This window comes from Ovis aries, chromosome 15 (genome assembly GCF_016772045.2).
Source record: "Ovis aries strain OAR_USU_Benz2616 breed Rambouillet chromosome 15, ARS-UI_Ramb_v3.0, whole genome shotgun sequence".
Lineage (NCBI taxonomy): Eukaryota > Metazoa > Chordata > Mammalia > Artiodactyla > Bovidae > Ovis > Ovis aries.
In genome coordinates this window covers 37129183-37146238 of record NC_056068.1, presented here as the reverse complement: position 1 = coordinate 37146238, position 17056 = coordinate 37129183, and the positions used below count along the sequence as shown (strand labels likewise).

At 48.6% G+C, this 17056-nt stretch overlaps 1 protein-coding gene across 1 annotated transcript in view; it reads left to right on the top strand.

Annotated features, from left to right (window-relative positions):
* The window catches only part of INSC (INSC spindle orientation adaptor protein), a 133272-nt gene that overhangs the window by 85704 nt on the left and 30512 nt on the right, over window positions 1-17056 (top strand). Inside the window, exon 8 of the mRNA XM_027979364.2 lies at window positions 3019-3144. Coding sequence (XP_027835165.2) covers window positions 3019-3144 — 126 coding nt within the window. The remainder of the gene's footprint in view (window positions 1-3018; window positions 3145-17056) is intronic.

Sequence of the window (17056 nt, the reverse complement as noted above, 5' to 3'; positions counted from 1 at the left end):
TTCCTCTCCTAGTAGGAAGAAATGCTAAGAAGACCATTTTTCACAGGCTTGGGAAAGGATGTAATGAGAATCCAAGGCAAATGGGTGCAGAGGCTTAAATATAGCTATGCTGGATCTGGCATCTCCCAAGCCAAAGGAAGGCTGCCACGTTGATCCTGGCTCTCAGCCTCTCATGCTTTGGCATCATTTCTTCATGGTCTGTTCCAGAAATAAATATCTATCACTTTATCTATCTTTGTACATATATAAATAATATTCATACTACCTATGATTAAATATAAATATATACATATACAACTATGCATACTCATGTAAACATATATGTATACAGATATTTACATCTGGTGGAAGGTCATTAATAGCTAGCAAGGCAGGCTGGGGAGACCTTAGGATTCTTGTTTTTTCTTTTCACTTTAAAGAGTAATTTGATTTTATGTCAGTGACTCTCTGAGTAAGGTCTTTGTGTGGAACCTTTATTAGATGTCCCAGGAGCTGTGGGAAGGTAGGAAGGCTGGGATAAAGGATTATGGAGCAAGAAATCAGAGGGGTGAGTGTCTTGTCCCATACTAGAGCATACATTTAGTGAAATGATGATATGGCTTTAACATCAGAGTGCATTTCTTTGACCCTTCTACAGCCACCCCGCCCAGATTGTGTCAGGAGTTCCTGCTCCATGCTTTTTTAACCCTGTACCCCATCCCCATTTCAGGGCACCCCTACCCAGATTTCTTCCTGGTTTTAACATTGTCTGCCAGATCAAGAGCTCGTTTTGGATGGAGACTGAGGCAGTGCCCAGCACAGGGTCTGGCATATAATAAACCATTAATATTTTTGTGCTGCATGAACAAAGTTACCCGTCCTAAGATATGATCTTTTCCCGCCAAATAAACTATCCTAAAAGGAAGTAGGAATATAGAAGTTGAAGATCACTCTTAGCTAATTATAAAATGTCAGAAATCCTGAACTCCTCCAGAATTGGACACTTTGGTCCTGGTCCCTGCTGTGATAAGCTGCCAAACTCTTAGACTGCAAAGGGCTCGGAGCTTATCTTTGCGGGGTACTGGGAAGGGGAGGTCTGGGGTGACTGATTTCAATGAGGCTGCGCTGGGCTGCAGCGGTCGTTGCTCCTTCTGGGTGCTCACACACTGTGCTTTCAGTTACCCCCTGCTGCATCCCTGGGACCCTCGACAGTGCTTGGTGCATAGTCTAGTTATTGTTGAGAGAGTTCTCAAAAATCTGATGGGATGGCAGTTTTGCTGAACCCGGCTCCTTCTTCCTGTAACGTCTTTCTCAGTTTAGGAAACAGGGTGATGGGCTCAGTTAGAGCCAGGAGTGGTGCAGGTAAAGGCAAGTGCCCCTCAGGACCAGGTGCAGACCACTTGTTCACGTATTCTTTCCTGCTACTGGCCCCTCTGCAGCCTTCAGGGAAAGGAAGAGGGGGAAGCAGGGTAAAGCCAGATGTGGGGCGGCCAGCTTCCTCTGCTCTGGACGGGGGCATCCAGGGTGGGGTTGCCACCAGTTTGCTGGGCACCTGGTGAGTCACCGTTGTGATCTGTTGTCAAGGTGGCTTCAGTGATTTCTGTAGAATTAATCTGTCCAGTTAGGATGAGCACCTCACTCCTAGCCTCTTCTCAGAAATCTCAGAAATCCTCCCAGACTCCTGGGAAGTCGCCACAAGGTAAGGGAGTTTCCATGAACTGCTCTCACAAAGAGAAAAATATAGGTTCACACTCAAGAGCTGGGCTGATCAGTTCTAAAGGGTTTTATTTTTTTCCCTTTTACAAACTGGAGTGAAGGAGTGGAAACAGGACCAATGTAGATTATGGGGGGAGGTGTGATTATTTCGCCCATCTGGACTTCCATTTTTCCCATCCCCAAAATGGAAAGAAATTACAGTATTGGTGTAAATAAAGCGCCTTTTTGTGTTCCTGCCAAGGTGGCGGGGAGGATCTGAGAATTAACAGGTGGTCGCTGGCATAGTGAGAACCAGCACGAGGCATCTCGGTTTCAGCTCTCTCCATCTGCCTTGAGCTTGTTTCTAGAACTTATTTCTGACAGCTCCAGGCTTGATCCCAGGCGGCTGCTGGGGGGGGTGGGGTTTGCCAGGCGTCTGGAGCAGTGTTAACTGGGGTTGAGCCTGGTCCCAGCACAGGTGCCTCCCCTGGCCTCTCACCTCCAGTTTAGATTACCAAGGGTGACATTATAAAAAAAAGTTTATTAGCATGTGCACTGCACTTACCCATGGGAACTGTCAGATGAGTAGCTCAAAGGGTTGGTTACAACTTGGGCTTCTGTAGCATCTTAGCAAAGGAACAATACATTTTTAGAGATGTCATAAGACAAAGGAAGAGAACCTTGAGTCTCTGAAAGCGAAAGTGTTAATTGCTCAGTCCCGTCTGACTCTTTGAGACCTTAAGGACTGTAGCCCACCAGGCTCCTCTGTCCATGGAATTCTCCAGGCAAGAATACTAGAGTGGGATGCCATTTCCTTCTCCAGGGGATCTTCCCGACCCAGGGATCAAACCCAAGTCTCCTGTACTACAGGCAGATTCTTTACCATCTGAGCCACAGAGGAAGCCCCCTTGAGTCTTTAGGGGTGGCACGCTGTGGGAAGACACGTATATGGCAAACTAACAGTCACTAAAGACTGAAGTTTGCTATATGAGTTTCTTCTGGTGCTGAATCCAGGCTGATAAGGGTCTAAAGTTGTCTCCAGTGATTAACTCTTGTCCTTCTTAGTAGAGAGGAAAGGGAGAATAATCTTTTTAAATTTATGTCCTGCTTTTAGTCAAATAGGGGGAGAACGGGTATCTTTTTTTCTTTTTGTATCTGCTTCTTCTTAATTGCCTTCAGCTCAAGACAATGCTTAGACTAAAGCGGCATATTTGGGGGTGGCTATTCTGCTGCCCTACAGACCCCAAAATGCACCAGCCAAGTGAGAGGGTGTCAGTTATTCTCGAGTCAGCCCCAAGAGAGGTGACATGGTGAGGTCATGTGACATTCTCTTTTCCTTGCCAGGAGGGTGGGGTCGTCGCGCTGTTCAAGGTCTGCCGGCAGGACACTTTCCGGTGCCTCTACCCCCAGGCGCTCCGCACGCTGGCCTCCATCTGCTGTGTGGAGGAGGGTGTCCACCAGCTGGAGAAGGTAAGAGTGCAGCTGGCCGGCTGTGTGGGGACTGAGGTCCTGGAGGGGGTGGGTGGCTGGGGAAAGTGACCTCTTGGTGGACATCTGAACCTCTTCCTGGAGCAAGTCCCCTGAGTCCCTCCTTTCCCCAGTGTCATTCAGGTGGGGCTGCTGTGACCTTGACTGTGGCTGATGAAGACGTGAAGGGGGCAGAGACTGAGGAGCTTGGCTGGAGAAGGCAGGGCCCAGAGGGACACTCAGCACTTCCCAGGTGGAGAGCCCAGGGGTGGACCACGGCAGGAGGCAGACGAATCGGATGGGGAGGGGGTGTCGAGGTTGAGGGCAGTTGGTTCTTCTCTCGTGGCAGGTCTAGCATGTAGAGAAGAGGATCCAGTTTCTCGGGGGACAGCAGAGGCAGGAGCAGGGTGTGCGTGGATGCCTGGGTAGGCGGGTGGGCTTCCCTCCAAGAGGGCTTGAGGTAAGGGAAAGGGGTGCTGGAGTCCAGGGGCATGGTGGGTCACGACTGCTGGGGTGTCTGGGGTTCGAGGGGTGGGGTGACCTGGCAGTCCCAGGTACCTGGCTCCAGGCCAACTTAGGGTGGCATGGCGGGTTCCAGCCCCCCCTCCCCACCTCCATGCCTCCCAGGTGGGAGGACTGAGCCTGCTTCTCTCACTTGGCCTGAGTGGGCCCAAGCCTGCAGATGGCTCCTCAGGGATTCCAGCAGGAGGGTTGGAGGCTATGGCTGACACTTGGGGATTTTTCAATCATGTTTCAAGAAAAGATGCTGAAATTATTTTTATGGAAGAGAGGTAGAAAGTCGTGGTATATCTTGGTGACAGTTGCCGTGTCTGCAGGATTGGGGGTAGGAACCTTAAGTCTGTTCTCATAGTTTGGTCTAAATGGGGAGGGAGCAAGTAAACTGCTTCCTTTCTGCTGCATCCCTGTCCCACAGTCTGGTCCCAGCTACCCAGGAAAACTCCACCCTCCCCTCAGCCTTTTCACTTTAGTGCGGGCTCCAAGATGGATGGCTGTTTTGCATTCTACCCTGCCTCTTTCCAAATCTGCTCAGGTTATGGGACAGAGTCACAGGGTCATGGGCTCTGAGGTGCTTTTAGCTGAAGATGGAGTGTTCATGGGCAATCTACTCATTTTACAGATGAGAAGGCTGTGACTCAGAATGGGCAAGTCATTTGTCTGGGGTCACACAGCAAAGTGGTGAAGGAGCGAAGGCCAGCCCTCTGGACAGAGTGTTTCCTTCCCACGGGTTCAGAAGCCTTTGTGTGTGCGCTTGCTTCGGTGGCAAAAAGAAGGCAACGGCTAGACAGACAGACTCCATGAAGTAAACTCCTTGAGCACGTCCAGCTTCATGCGCGGAATAATCCTCTCTTCTCCCATAAAATCTTCCTCCTTAGAGAGTGGAAAATGGCCAAATGGGTTTGTTTCTTGTCTTCTTTCCTGCTGGTTGGCAGAAAGAAGGGAAGAAAGCAGAAGGGACTGGACTCAGCAGTCCTCCAAAAGCAGTGGATTTCTTGGCTTATGAGTTTGCAGAGCAGCAGGAAAACTTCAATCCAGGAAAGAAAAACAGCAGAACTTTTTTTGTTTAGAGTGAAAACGTGTGCAGCCAGGAAGGCTGGGGGCAGTTTTTCCTTCCACCTTCCTGTGCGGTTCCCAAGCCAGAAGGCGAAAATGTGTCTTTCCCAGGCCGGATGGGCCACTGGCCTGGGAATCAGACCCCAACCCACGGAGCAAAAGGATGAGGGGAGTGCCCAGTGCCTGAGGGATTACTAAGCAGCCAGTGCTGACCTAGCCCCTTACATGCAGCCCTTCATTAAGGCCGCAGGACCTCCCGAGGTGAGTGCTCTTCCTGTCTTCATCTTAAAGAAAGGAGCTGTCTCAGCCAGTGTAAGTGACTCACCTAAAATCACGTAGTAAGTTTTGGAGCTAGGATTTGGATCCTGTCTACTTGCCTAATGCTCAGTCAATATCATTGACTCACTGGTTTAATAGATACTCGCAGCAACCCCCCCCCCCCCCCCCCCCCCCGCTGCCCCCCCAAAATTCCTTTAGCTAAACCCAGACCGCCTTGCTGTTTCCGGCCAGTGTCCTAATCTTCCCCCTCCCCTAACTGGCACAGGAGAAAGTCACCCTCTCTGGGCTCTCTCCTCCTCCAGGTCAGATTCGTTTCCATACACAGATACTCGTGAAACAATGCTGTGCCAGGCAGTGGGCGGGACGGAGACTTGTCAGAAAGGAGCCCCCTTGTGGTCAGAAACAGCAACTACAGCTGTGCAGTCACAGAGCTTGCCAAGTGTCTCCATGGACAGCTTAATGTCATTTGATGCTTACCTTGAACGTGCAAGCATACCCATTACACAGATAAAGAAACCGAGGCCCAGAGATATGAAGTGACATCTGCACAGACTCACACAGCTCATAATTCATTCATTCAGCAAACATTGATCAACTGTCTGCTGTTTGCCAGGAACTGTTTCATGTGTTGGGAGTATAGCAGTGAACAAAACAGACGACCACCCTGGTCCTCTCAGAGCTTACATTCTAGTTCATGGGGTGGCAGGTTGCAACCTGTGGGCCAAAGTCAGCCCGTTGTTTTTGGCATGTAGAGCCCATGAGTTAAGTCATTTTCTAAATGATTATAAAAATATGACAGGAATAACATTTTATGACACATGAAAATTATGTGAAGTTCAAATTTTTGATCCACAAAGTTTTAATGGAACACTGCCAGGCTCCTTCGTTTAGGTGTTTTAAATGTCTGGTTTCTCTGCAACAGTATAATTAGAGAACATGCAGTCAAAAATATTTACCACCTGGCCCTCTACAGAAAATGTTTATCCACCCGTAATCTATCAGGTAATAAGGACATCATGGCCATGGCTAAAAATACAACGAAAGTGAAAATGAATTTGCTCAGTCGTGTCCAGCTCTTTGCGACCCCATGGACTGCAGCCTACCAGGCTCCTTCGTCCATGGGACTTTCCAGGCAAGGGTACTGGAGTGGGTTGCCATTTCCTTCTCCAGAAAAAGACAACAATTAACATTTATTGAGTACTTGGTTTGTGCACTTGGCTAGACTGCTTCTTTCATGGTGTCACTTAATCATTAACCCATCAGTGCTGATATCATCCATGTCATCTATAGAAGGAAGGAAGACTCAGAGAAGTGAAGCAACTTGCTCAAGGGCACACAGCTAATAGATGGCCTGGTGGTCATTTGATCCAGGATCACAAAGAGTCAGACACTACTGAGCGACTGAACATGCTCTGATGAGCTGGAGCCAGCCTGGGTTGCAAACCATCATGCCCACCCAGGATTCTGCTCCAGTGTGTGAGGTCAAAGTCCATGCTCTTTTCCTCCACATCACACTGTTTCCAAAGTTGTGAGAAGTTCTAGAGACGCCCAGGGGGTCCTGGGTCACCTGCCCCTCCCCCAGGTCCCGCTCACACTCTGTGATCTGAGTGCCGAGTGCTGGCCTCAGACACTCCCGTGAGGTTGCCACTGTCTGTGTTTAGGGTGGAAGGTGAAGAAGTCTGGGGATGGGCTGGATCGCAGAAGCCACAGCACGACAGGCTGGGTGGAGGCATAAGTGGAGAGCAGGTGCCCGGGGTTCTTGCCCACTGCCCACTCACCAGACACAGCTCATGCCTTCCTTAGATAACGTCACAGCCTCAGTCTCCCCTGATTTACTGGCCTCGCCTCCTCCCTGAGGCTCCTGTAATTAATTGCCACAAGAAAGGCGCTAAATTTGGTGAAATCCATCTTTGTCTGCAGCTACCCACCCCCTCCCCTTCCGGCCAACCTTGGAGCGGTTCATTAAGTCACGCACAGACCCTGGCAGAGTGTGAGTCTGTCAGGTCACCAGACGCCCCATCCATCCTCAGCCCTGCTGTGTGATGCTAGAGCTCTGCTGGGCTTGAGGCATTCACATGGCCATGGATTCACTTAGTCACCTGCTTCTTCTTTCTCTGTCATCCAGCCGTTCACTTACTTTTAAGTTGCTTGCTTCCTTGCTCGCCCACTCAGTCCATCACCATCTCATCCTGCTACTAATTCATTCTGTCATCACGCGTTTGTTGTGAACTGTCCAGCGTGCTGAGGCAACTGTGGCCTCTGAGAGTCAGGATCTTCTGGATGCAAATCCAGGCTTGTCTACCTACGAACTTGGACACATTTCCCTGGGCAAGTTACTTAACTTCTCAGAGGTGCAGTTTCTTCATCCATCAATGAGCACGATGAAATCTACCTCCCAGGGCCGTCAGAGATGAATAGATGCACAGCAGTGTGGTTCCTGGCTCCCACTAGGCACTGAATAAATGGTGGCTGTTATGATTATGGTGCAGGTAATTCCAGTTGCGGGGGTTTTGGACATCAGTGGCCTCAGGGAAATGATGGTCTGGTGGAGAAGGGAAGGCTGGCCTGTCAGCAGGAAGGGCTAGCATGGCCAAAGATGCTGCCCGTGCACAGTGAGCAGAAGTGTGGAACACGAGTCCCCACAACCTTTCCACTTTACAGGGGAGGAAACTGAGACTCAGCTTGTGAAGGTGGAGTTTGGATTAAAAGCCTGGCTGGTTTCCAAAGCCCAGTTCTTTACACTCTGTGACCCCAGGAAGAGCTGGCCCTTTGGAGGTTGGCACCTCAGGGCAGTGGCTCTCAGGGAACCAGGCTCTGGGTACTGGTCTGGAAAAGGGGGCAGGCATGGAAACTCCTGAGCAGTTGTGGAGCTGCAAGATGTCAAGACAGAGCAAAGTCCTCTCCAGAGGTGTCTGAAGGGTCTTCCAAGCCTCCATTCTTTCTTTCCAGAGGTCCGGTTCCTCCTGTTCTCCCTGGGGCAGTGGGTTTCAGGAAGTCTGTCCTCCCCTCCGTGTGCCCTCAGCAGACAGTCACCCCTCACTCCCCAGTCCCTGTGCTGGGCTCTGGGAGGAAGAGACAAGTAACTCTGTTCCCTGCCTCCCACCTAGGGTGGCCACGGGGTGACCCCATGGGCATCGGAAACCGCAGGCCAGTGGCCTCACCTGTGCCCCGAGAGCTGGTGATGGCAGCAGCAGAAGGCAGTGGAGCTGGCCAGAGGACCGAGGCGGAGCCCCCAGGCAGGCCAGGGGAAAGTGGCCTCAGCAGAGGGAGTCCGCAGCTAGGCCAGTGGGGCTCTGAGTCTTTTAGAAGCTCAGTGAACTGGGGAAGCCCAGAAGAGAAGGCAGCGTTCTCTGGACTCACTTTGGAGAAGATGGGGTGAAGAAAATGAGGGCCAAAGAGAGAGTGAGGAGGCCAGAGCCACACAGCTGGGTGAGAACAGATGGACCCAACTCTGTCTGGTCATCAGGTGACCAAACCCACCTGGACTGGTCAGGGCAGCCCTGGGGAGGACTAGAGCTGGGACGGTGGACTGGCATCACTGAGGGGAGGACTGCCAGTCTGCGGGGAGGCTGCAAGGGGCTAGAGAGCAAGCGGTTCCTCTCTGAACCTCCCTTTCCTCTTCACGGGGTTGCCATGGTGAGGTGATGTAGCAGTGTGGGTGGGGCCTGCCTGGAGGCAGAACTCGCCTTTGTCTGTGTCCCTTCCTTCTTTCCTGGCCTGTTTGTCTTCACCTTTTTGGGTTAGTCTGGGGAAACCCTGCAACACCCCCAGAAATCCTGAGTCCTGGGGTTTGACAGTGACCCTGGCAGACTTCCAGTGTTCTGATTGGCTCATGAGACAGCCAGGGCACTGCTGGTGCAGAGGCCGGGGTCGGACAGGGCTAGGGGCCAGGGTGGGGCTGCAGGTGGCTGGGGACTAGAGCCAGACTGGGGCCTGGGGTCCAGGTGAGGGGCTGGGGCTGTGGGGCAGGAACCTGGAGCCCAGGGCCATAGGGGTCTCTCCAAGCCTAGTGCTCAAATGGTCTGAGACAACCTCCAAGAGAGTTCTGGGAATTGCCTTTTCCAGCCTTGATACCAGAGACAATCTTACTTTCGAAAGATTGTCTTTTATTCCCCCCTCCCTCTTATTTCATTTTTTTTCAAATAAGGAGTTCATCCTGTGTTGGAGCCAAGAAGAGAGTTTAATGAAAATCGATGGAGAAATTAAAGATGAACAGCGGGGAGGGAAGGAGGGCTCAACTTCAAGTCTAAGAAGAGAACCATCAGTGATGAAGGATGGGGACATGGCTGCCTGTCTCCACGCAGCTCCCTTACCCTGTTTCCTGGGGCAGCTTCTTGGGATTGAGTTGCCCTGACATCTGAAGGGCCAGGCTAGAAACAGGGAGGCCTGGACCCAGAAAACCTGGGCAGGAGGGAACTGGGTGGGGAGGCTCTGTCTCTCCAGCTGCTGTCTTACAGGAGTTTCTTTCCACTGCCTGCTTCTTGTAGGGCTGCAGATAGTCAGAAATAAGTCACATCTGCAAAAAAAATCAACCAGTTTTTCTCATCCTTTTGCTCATTTGATCCACACAGTCATTTTACAGGGAAGGCACACAGAGATGGTTATGCCCATTTTACAGAAGGGAAAGTTGAGGCTACAAGGCATAAAGACACTGGCAGAGGCAGTGTCATGTCTGACTCTTTACTCCTCTGTCCATGGAATTTTACAGGCAAGAATACTGGAGTGGGTTGCCATTTCTTTCTCCAGGGAATTTTCCCAACCCAGAGACTGAACCGGAGTCTCCTGCACTGCAGGCAGCCATCAGGGAAGCCCCCAGGATGTGGAGATGGGATAGAATTAGGCACTCTGCCCTGCTCCCCCTGTCTTTGAGATTCACTCAGAGATTATGTAGGGGCCAGTATTGTCCAGACAGAAGAAGGCCCTGCTGGCCCCGGGTCTGCACCGCACTCCAAACCTGAGTTTGAAGAGGGCAGCCTCAGTTCTGCATGTGGCAGCGGGGAAGGCTCAGCTCAGCCGGGTCTCGGCTGGTTCCCATGCGCTGTGCAATAGCGCCACCTGGTGGACGCCTCTGACATGCGGCCTTGTGCTGTCTTCTCTACTTGGCAAAGCTGCTCTGAACCAGTGGTCAGGGCCATGATGTGTCCTGAATGTGGCGTCATTTGCAAATTCAAGGCAACAGAGTCTTCTTTTTGCTAAAGCAGCTTCCTCCCGGGGGAGTTTGGAGATACATCTTGTAATCTAGTGTTAGTTGCTCAGTTGTATCTGACTCTTTGCAACGCTGTGGACTGCTAGGCTCCTCTGTCCTTGGTATTCTCCAGACAACAATACTAGAGTGGGAAGCCATTCCCTTCTCCAGGAGATCTTCCTGGTCCAGGGATGAAACCCAGGTCTTCTGAATTGCGGGCAGATTCTTTACAGTCTGAACCACCAGGGATGCCCTATTGGGATCTACCATGTCTCCAACCTGCAGTCTTCCACAGTGCTTGTCCTATGCCTTCCTGGAGCAGAAGCATTCCTAAACCCTCTAGTTCTCACTGCACAAAATCCACCCCTGCCCCCCCCCCACCCCCCCCCACCACCCCACCCCAAGCCCAGCATTAAAGCTGCCCTCTGAGCAAGCCACCCCTCCAACTCACAGACCCGGGTTGATGTCTGGCTTTCTGCCCACTCACTATGAGTTGACTTTGCCCCGCTCCAGCCCTGTGCCATCATGCATAAAGCGCAGAGATAATCCCTGCCTTGCAGACAGTGAGAGCCCAGTGAATCAACATACCATAAGTGCAAGCTGTTTTCCCCTTCTTATCAAATTCTTCCACTAACCATTCTCAGGGCTCGCTTGCCTGCAGCACCTGCCTAGGCAAGGCTGTCCCAGTGGAGTGGCTCAGTGGTACTTGCTGATGTCGGTTGATGCCCATCTTTGAATGGCCTTCCTGGCAGCCCTCTCTCTCTTGGAGCTCACATTGTACTTGGTGCATCCCTGAGAGCATGACCTATACCCCTGACCTCAGAGCACTGTCTAAGCTTCCCCACAAGCAGATGCTGTCTTGCCCACTCCTTGGCCCATCAGGGAAGTTGCTTGCACACACAGATGAATAATTTTTGCTGCATGGATGAATAAATACAGTTGGAAGAGTTCTGGCGCATCCTTCCATTGCTAATGGCAGGATAGAGACTCAGAGAGGCAAAGTTCCTGCATCCCAGGCTCGCACTGTTAGCAGCAGGACGGCGCCCAACAGGCTGGCTGCTGACTACTTGCAGATACAGCCTGTGAGCAGTTCCAGGCCCCCGCGTGGGGTGGGGTGTGGGAGTGAAGACGTTGTAGATCCCTCGGCAAGGATGCACTGGCTGAAAATCTTTCTATGGGATTTGCCCTGAGTCCCTTTTTGTACCATCTGGCCCAAGTAGTTGGTTCCAGCTTCCTCTCCCCTCCCTTTCTCTCCCTCCTGTCACTCTGTGCCCAAGCTCTGGAGTCCGCAAACAGACCTTGTCTCCAGACTGGCAATAGTGCAGAGAGCCTGGGGCCAGCTCCTTAGCTACTGGTTTGCTGGGGAACCACAGGGAACTTTCCTCATCTCCGTAAGCCTTGGGGTTCTCATTTGCGGAGTGAAGAATCTGTTCTGCTGGTATCCTGTGCCTGATGAAGTGATCTTGGAAGATGAATGTGTGAACACCACTTAGAAGGTGTTGAGCTGGCTGGGCTGGGGTTCTGGGACCTCTTCCCTGCGGTCAGTGTGTGTTGTCAGAAGAGAACTGGGCACCTCTCCCTGTGAGTTCGTAGACGGAAGCCTGTGCTTGAGAACCGTGTGTGTGTGTGTGTGTGTGTGTGTGTGTGCGCGCGCGCGCATGTGTGTATGGTGGGTGAGGGGCAGTAAGCTCGGCAGGGTAAAACATCAGTAAAGTGCATTTCCTGGCTGTACTCCCAAGTGGTCTAGTGCGAGCAGGGAATCTGTCTGTAAGAATTCAGATGTAAACATGATGCTTGTGTCGGGGAGAAGGGAAGCTGTGCCACAGGGAATCGAGGGCTGCTTAGGACCCTGGATGGGGTGCAGAGGTGGGGCCTGTACCATCACAGCTTCCCCTGGGCTTCTGGAGCGGGGCCAGTGCCAGTTCAGAGGCCAGCAGGGGAAGGAAGCTGCTGCAGCAGAGCCAGTGAGGAGACAGGGAAGATAGAGTGTGGAGGTTTGGGGGCAGAATTTGACATGGGAGGATCCATTTCCTGGGAACAGCCTGGCACCAACAGCACAGAGGTGGACGGGAACCAGGATCCACCTGGTGGCAGGTGGTAGGTACTCTGGTCACACTCAGAGACAGACACAAGGAGAGGGAGGAGTAATGAGAAAGAGGAGGAGACACAGGATAAGAGAGGAAGGGGCAATGGGAGGACCCACACAGATAGTGAACACACAGTTTCCAAAGGAGTGTTTCATTCTCCCTTGGGCTACTTTAAAAGTACAAATCATTAGTTTGAGAATTCCAGTGGTTAAGATTCTGCACTTCCACTGCAGGGGGTGTAGGCTTGATCCTGGCTGGGTACTAAGATCCCATGTACTGTGTGGTGCAGCCAAAAAAAAAAAAAAAAAAAAACCCACAAATAATTAACCTGAAGCCTTGTGGTAACTGGACATGTGGGGCCGTGCTCCTGGCCTGCTTGGGCATACAGTGATCTCTCATGGTGATTTTAATTTTCATCTCACTGACAACTAATACTTTTGAGCTATTTTTCCATATCATTTCAAGCATTTAATGTAGCTTTTCAACCCCAAAAGGGTAGTATCTTCAGATGGCAACTCTTAAAAGGCCCACCGATCCTAAGTTTCAATTTACATGTTCATAAAATTTGTTGACAGTGCCTTCTGTCCATTTTTAATGCAAGCTTCGAACTTTTGTTGGGCCAATTATATTTGCCACTTTGCATATCTAGCATACTAAGAGGAGATCATTTTCATTACTCCATTCTATACCATTATTATTTAGGTCACTGACCTATCATTGGAAAAACAGAATTATTTTAGGGGCTGAGGGAGCAGGAGATTTTTGTTGTTTCTTTGGCTGCTTCGTGTGGTTTGTGATTTTGTGGCATCTTAGTTCCCTGACAAGGGTTTGAACCCTCGCTCCAGGTGGTAAAAGCCTGGAGTCCTAACCATCAGACTGCCAGGGAATCCCCCAACTTTTGGTTTTTACTAAATTATCTTAAGTTGTTTCCTGCCCTTTGGAAAGGAAGGAATTTGAATAAATGCTTCATTTAATTGGTTTGTGCCATGACATGTACCTCTATGGGTTAAATTTTCCTTTGAAGTGTGATTAACAATTTTGTTTCAATGGAAGTAGAGCACTATATAAGCGGAACAAACCATGGGTTTCAGTATTTGTGATTACTGCAAAAAATTGTAACTTGTGTCTATTCTATGTTATACACATTAATATATATATAATATATATATATATATATGTACAGATATATACACACATACAAAACCAAGGGCTTCCATGGTGGCGTAATGCTGAAGAATCCAACTGCAGTGAGGGAGCTGCAGGAGACGCGGGTTCGATCCCTGGGTTGGGAGGATCCCCTGGAGAAGGAAATGGCAACCCGCCCCAGTACTCTTACCTGGAGAATCCCACGGACAGAGGAGCTGGGCAGGCTATAGTTCATGGGGTTGCAGATTGTTGGACGTGACTGAAGCAACTGAACGCTCACTGACCATTTGGTTATCTTCTGTGAAATGTCTATTTGATACTTTTGCCCTTTAAAAAAAATGAATTGCCTTTTTCTTATTGATTTATAAGCTCAAAAATATGTATTCTACATAAACCCCTTTGTCAGATATGTGTTTTAAGAATACATATTCTCAGTCCATGGTTTGCCTTTTCATTCAGATGGATAGAAATTAATTTTGATAAAGCCCAATTTATTGCTTTTCTTTTATAGTTAGTGTTTCTTGTCTCCATTTAAAAAAGGTGTATGTTCCCCCAAATTTTGAAAAGAGTCTCCTATATTTTCTTCTAGGAGCTTTATTATTTAACCTTTCACATTTACTTCAATGGTCTATTTTAAATTACATTTTTTTGATGTTCAAGATTCAGTGTTTTTCCATATGATATCCAATGGAGCCAGCACCATTTATCAAAAAGATAAAATGGTACCTTTGTTGTAGGTAAAGTAATGACATGGGTATGTCTGTTTTTGGACTATTTTTCTGTTCAGTTAGTCTTTTTGTCCATCCTTGTACCAATATGGCCTTGGCCGAGTCCCTATAATCTAAATGATTTTTCATATTTGGTAGTATAGATCCTCTAATATTGTTATTTAAGACTTTCTTGGTAATTCTAAGTTTTATGCTTTTCTATATATAATTTAGAATCAGCTTGTTACTTTCACCAAAGAAAGACACCTGCAGAGACTTTGATTGAAATTTCTTTAAATTTGTAAATAAATTCAGGGAAAGTTGACATCTTAGACAGTAAAGAGTATTCCAGTCAATAAATGTATACCTTCCTACTCTCTCTCAGCAATGTTTTGAGTTTTCAGTATTGACATCTTACACATTTTTTAGATTTGTTTCTAGATATGTTTTTATGCTAATGTGTGTTATTTGAATTTTTATTTTCTAGTTATTGATGATATATAGAAAATACAATTTTGAATATTGTATCTAATGATCTTGCTGAATTCACTTATTAATTTTAGTGGTATGTAGATGCTTTGGGACTTTATACAGATTTGGATTATGTACATTGAAGAAGTGAGTGCTCAGTCATGTCTGACTCTTTTGTGATCCCATGGACTGTAGCCTGCCAGGCTCCTCTGTCCATGGAATTTCCCTGGCAAGAATATTGGAGTGGGTTGCCATTCCCTTCTCCAGGGATTGAACCCACGTCTCTTGCATCTCTTGCACTGGCAGCAGAGTCTTTACCAACTGTGCCACAGGGGTACAATCATGTCATCTATAAATTATGACAGTTTCCCTTCCTCGTTTGGAGTCATTATACCTTTTTATTTCTTTCTGTTGTATTACCTAGGGCCACTGTAAAGTATTAAGTAGCAGTGGTGGTAATAGCTATCTGTGTCTTGATAAGATTTCAGGGGGAATGCTTTTGATATTCACTCACTTTTTCCGTGAGTGTGGCATTATCACTTTAAGGATTAGACTACTGAGGCTTAGAGAAGATGAATAGCTTCGTCATCTCACCAGGTCAGCAGTTAACACAGTTGAGTTGAGAACCCAGGCTTTTCTTGCTCCTAGGTTTCTGCAGCTCCCGCTGTACCATCGCTGCCTCTAGAAGAGTGGGCTGAACCCGGGATCTCTGCTAGAGTCACCTGGGGAAGCTTGAATATATTGAGGACAAGACTCCATCCCAGACCAGCTAAATCAGAATTTCTGGTGGTGAAGTGGAGGCATTGCTGTTATAACAATTCCACATACGATTCTAATCATCTGAGAAGTACTTTGGTACAGTTCAGATTCCAGCTGTGCCAGGAGTGCTTTGTGGAAAACTTGGTGTTTTCATATCAGCACATGCCTAGCAACCTTCACCCAAAGGGAAATACACTTTTTCTTAGTGACCTTTGAAACTTTCTCATAAACTCTACTTCTTCCACCACCAAATGCCTCCAGAGCATCTTTTCAACAATCTGCTTTAAGGAAAATCACTTGCTTATGGGGAAATTATTTTCTATTTATATTCTTAAGTGATTTAATTCTTGATTTCTTTCTACCTCAATAATTCACCTCTTTCTTCATCACTGACTTGGCTGCCAAACTGGTTATTTAATCCTTCTCATCCACAGTTCCATTCCCTATTTCATACTCAGATTTGTTTTTGTCTGATTTGGCACTTGACTTTTAATCGAAGATTCTTGTTTGAAAGAGTAAAAGAGGTTGAGTGGGGTCTGGGTATGTTCATTTGGGAGGAAGATTATATTATCCTCCTGAAGGTGTGTTTTACTTTCTGCAACTTTCTATTGGGCTCCCAGCTCTCCCACCACTACTTAAACATGTTATTTTATAAAGTAAGCCTTTAACCCTTACTTTGTTCATAGACTTTGTCCTGAACTTTCCCCTCATTTGGTTTATATCCCACATTCAGATCCTGCTTCTGGCCTGTGGGCTCAATTATTCCACCAAATACTTTGCCCTGTCCCTTGGCCCGCACTTGACCTTGCTTCTTCGGATGTGACCCTGCTTTCCTCTCTGACTGTGATTGGATTTTCCCTTTAGCTGTACCTTGGATATGCAGATCCATCAATGAGCAGGATTCCAAGTTTTTTGTGGTTCCCACTTGGCTTTTGTTTTTTTCTGCAGGCTTCTTGTGTCCAAGTGGACAGAAAGGTGAAGGAGGAAATTTGGGGGTTCTTTAGGTCATGCTCCCCTTCCAACCCACAGCTGTTATAGCTGCTTTCACGTGATTCTGTTGATCTGTTACAATAAGCAACTCCTGACTTTCCCTAAAAATGAAACATGCAAAAAGGAATTAGGAAGTAGCAGGCGAGTGCCAGCGATACATGACGGGCCTTTGTATACTGGCCCGTGTCCCTTAGAGATTTACCGAAAAGCCACCGCTGCTGCTTTTCTGAAGGTCAGTGGGAGGACATTGCTCATAAATCGGATGTGAGGTGTACAGCACACTTGGGATTCCTCAAGGGCATGGTTTCCACACTCCTTCTCCCACCTCCCAGGGAGACTTTCACAGTCTGCCTGTTCCCTCTTTGTCCAGGTTCAGGGTGCATTAGTCCTACAACCCAAGTAGTGACCAGGCCAGACCATCCTCAGCATCACCTGAATGCCATCCCATGAGAAAAGCTTGTCACCAGACCCAGCCCATCCCACTCTACGTAAAAGCTAATTACCTCTCAGTGCTTCCAGCAGCAATCTCTTTAGGGATGTGAAAGTGCTTTGATTAGATTGTTCTCTTGGCATCATTTAATTCATGACTGAGGATGGGAAGTGGGTCTTTGGGGATGGAGGCTCTCCAGAAATGGGACCAGTGTTGGAGGGAGCTGGTCTCAGGCTGGGCTACTCCTGGGCCCACCATAGGAGCTGAGTTGAGCAGCCCCTGCTGACCT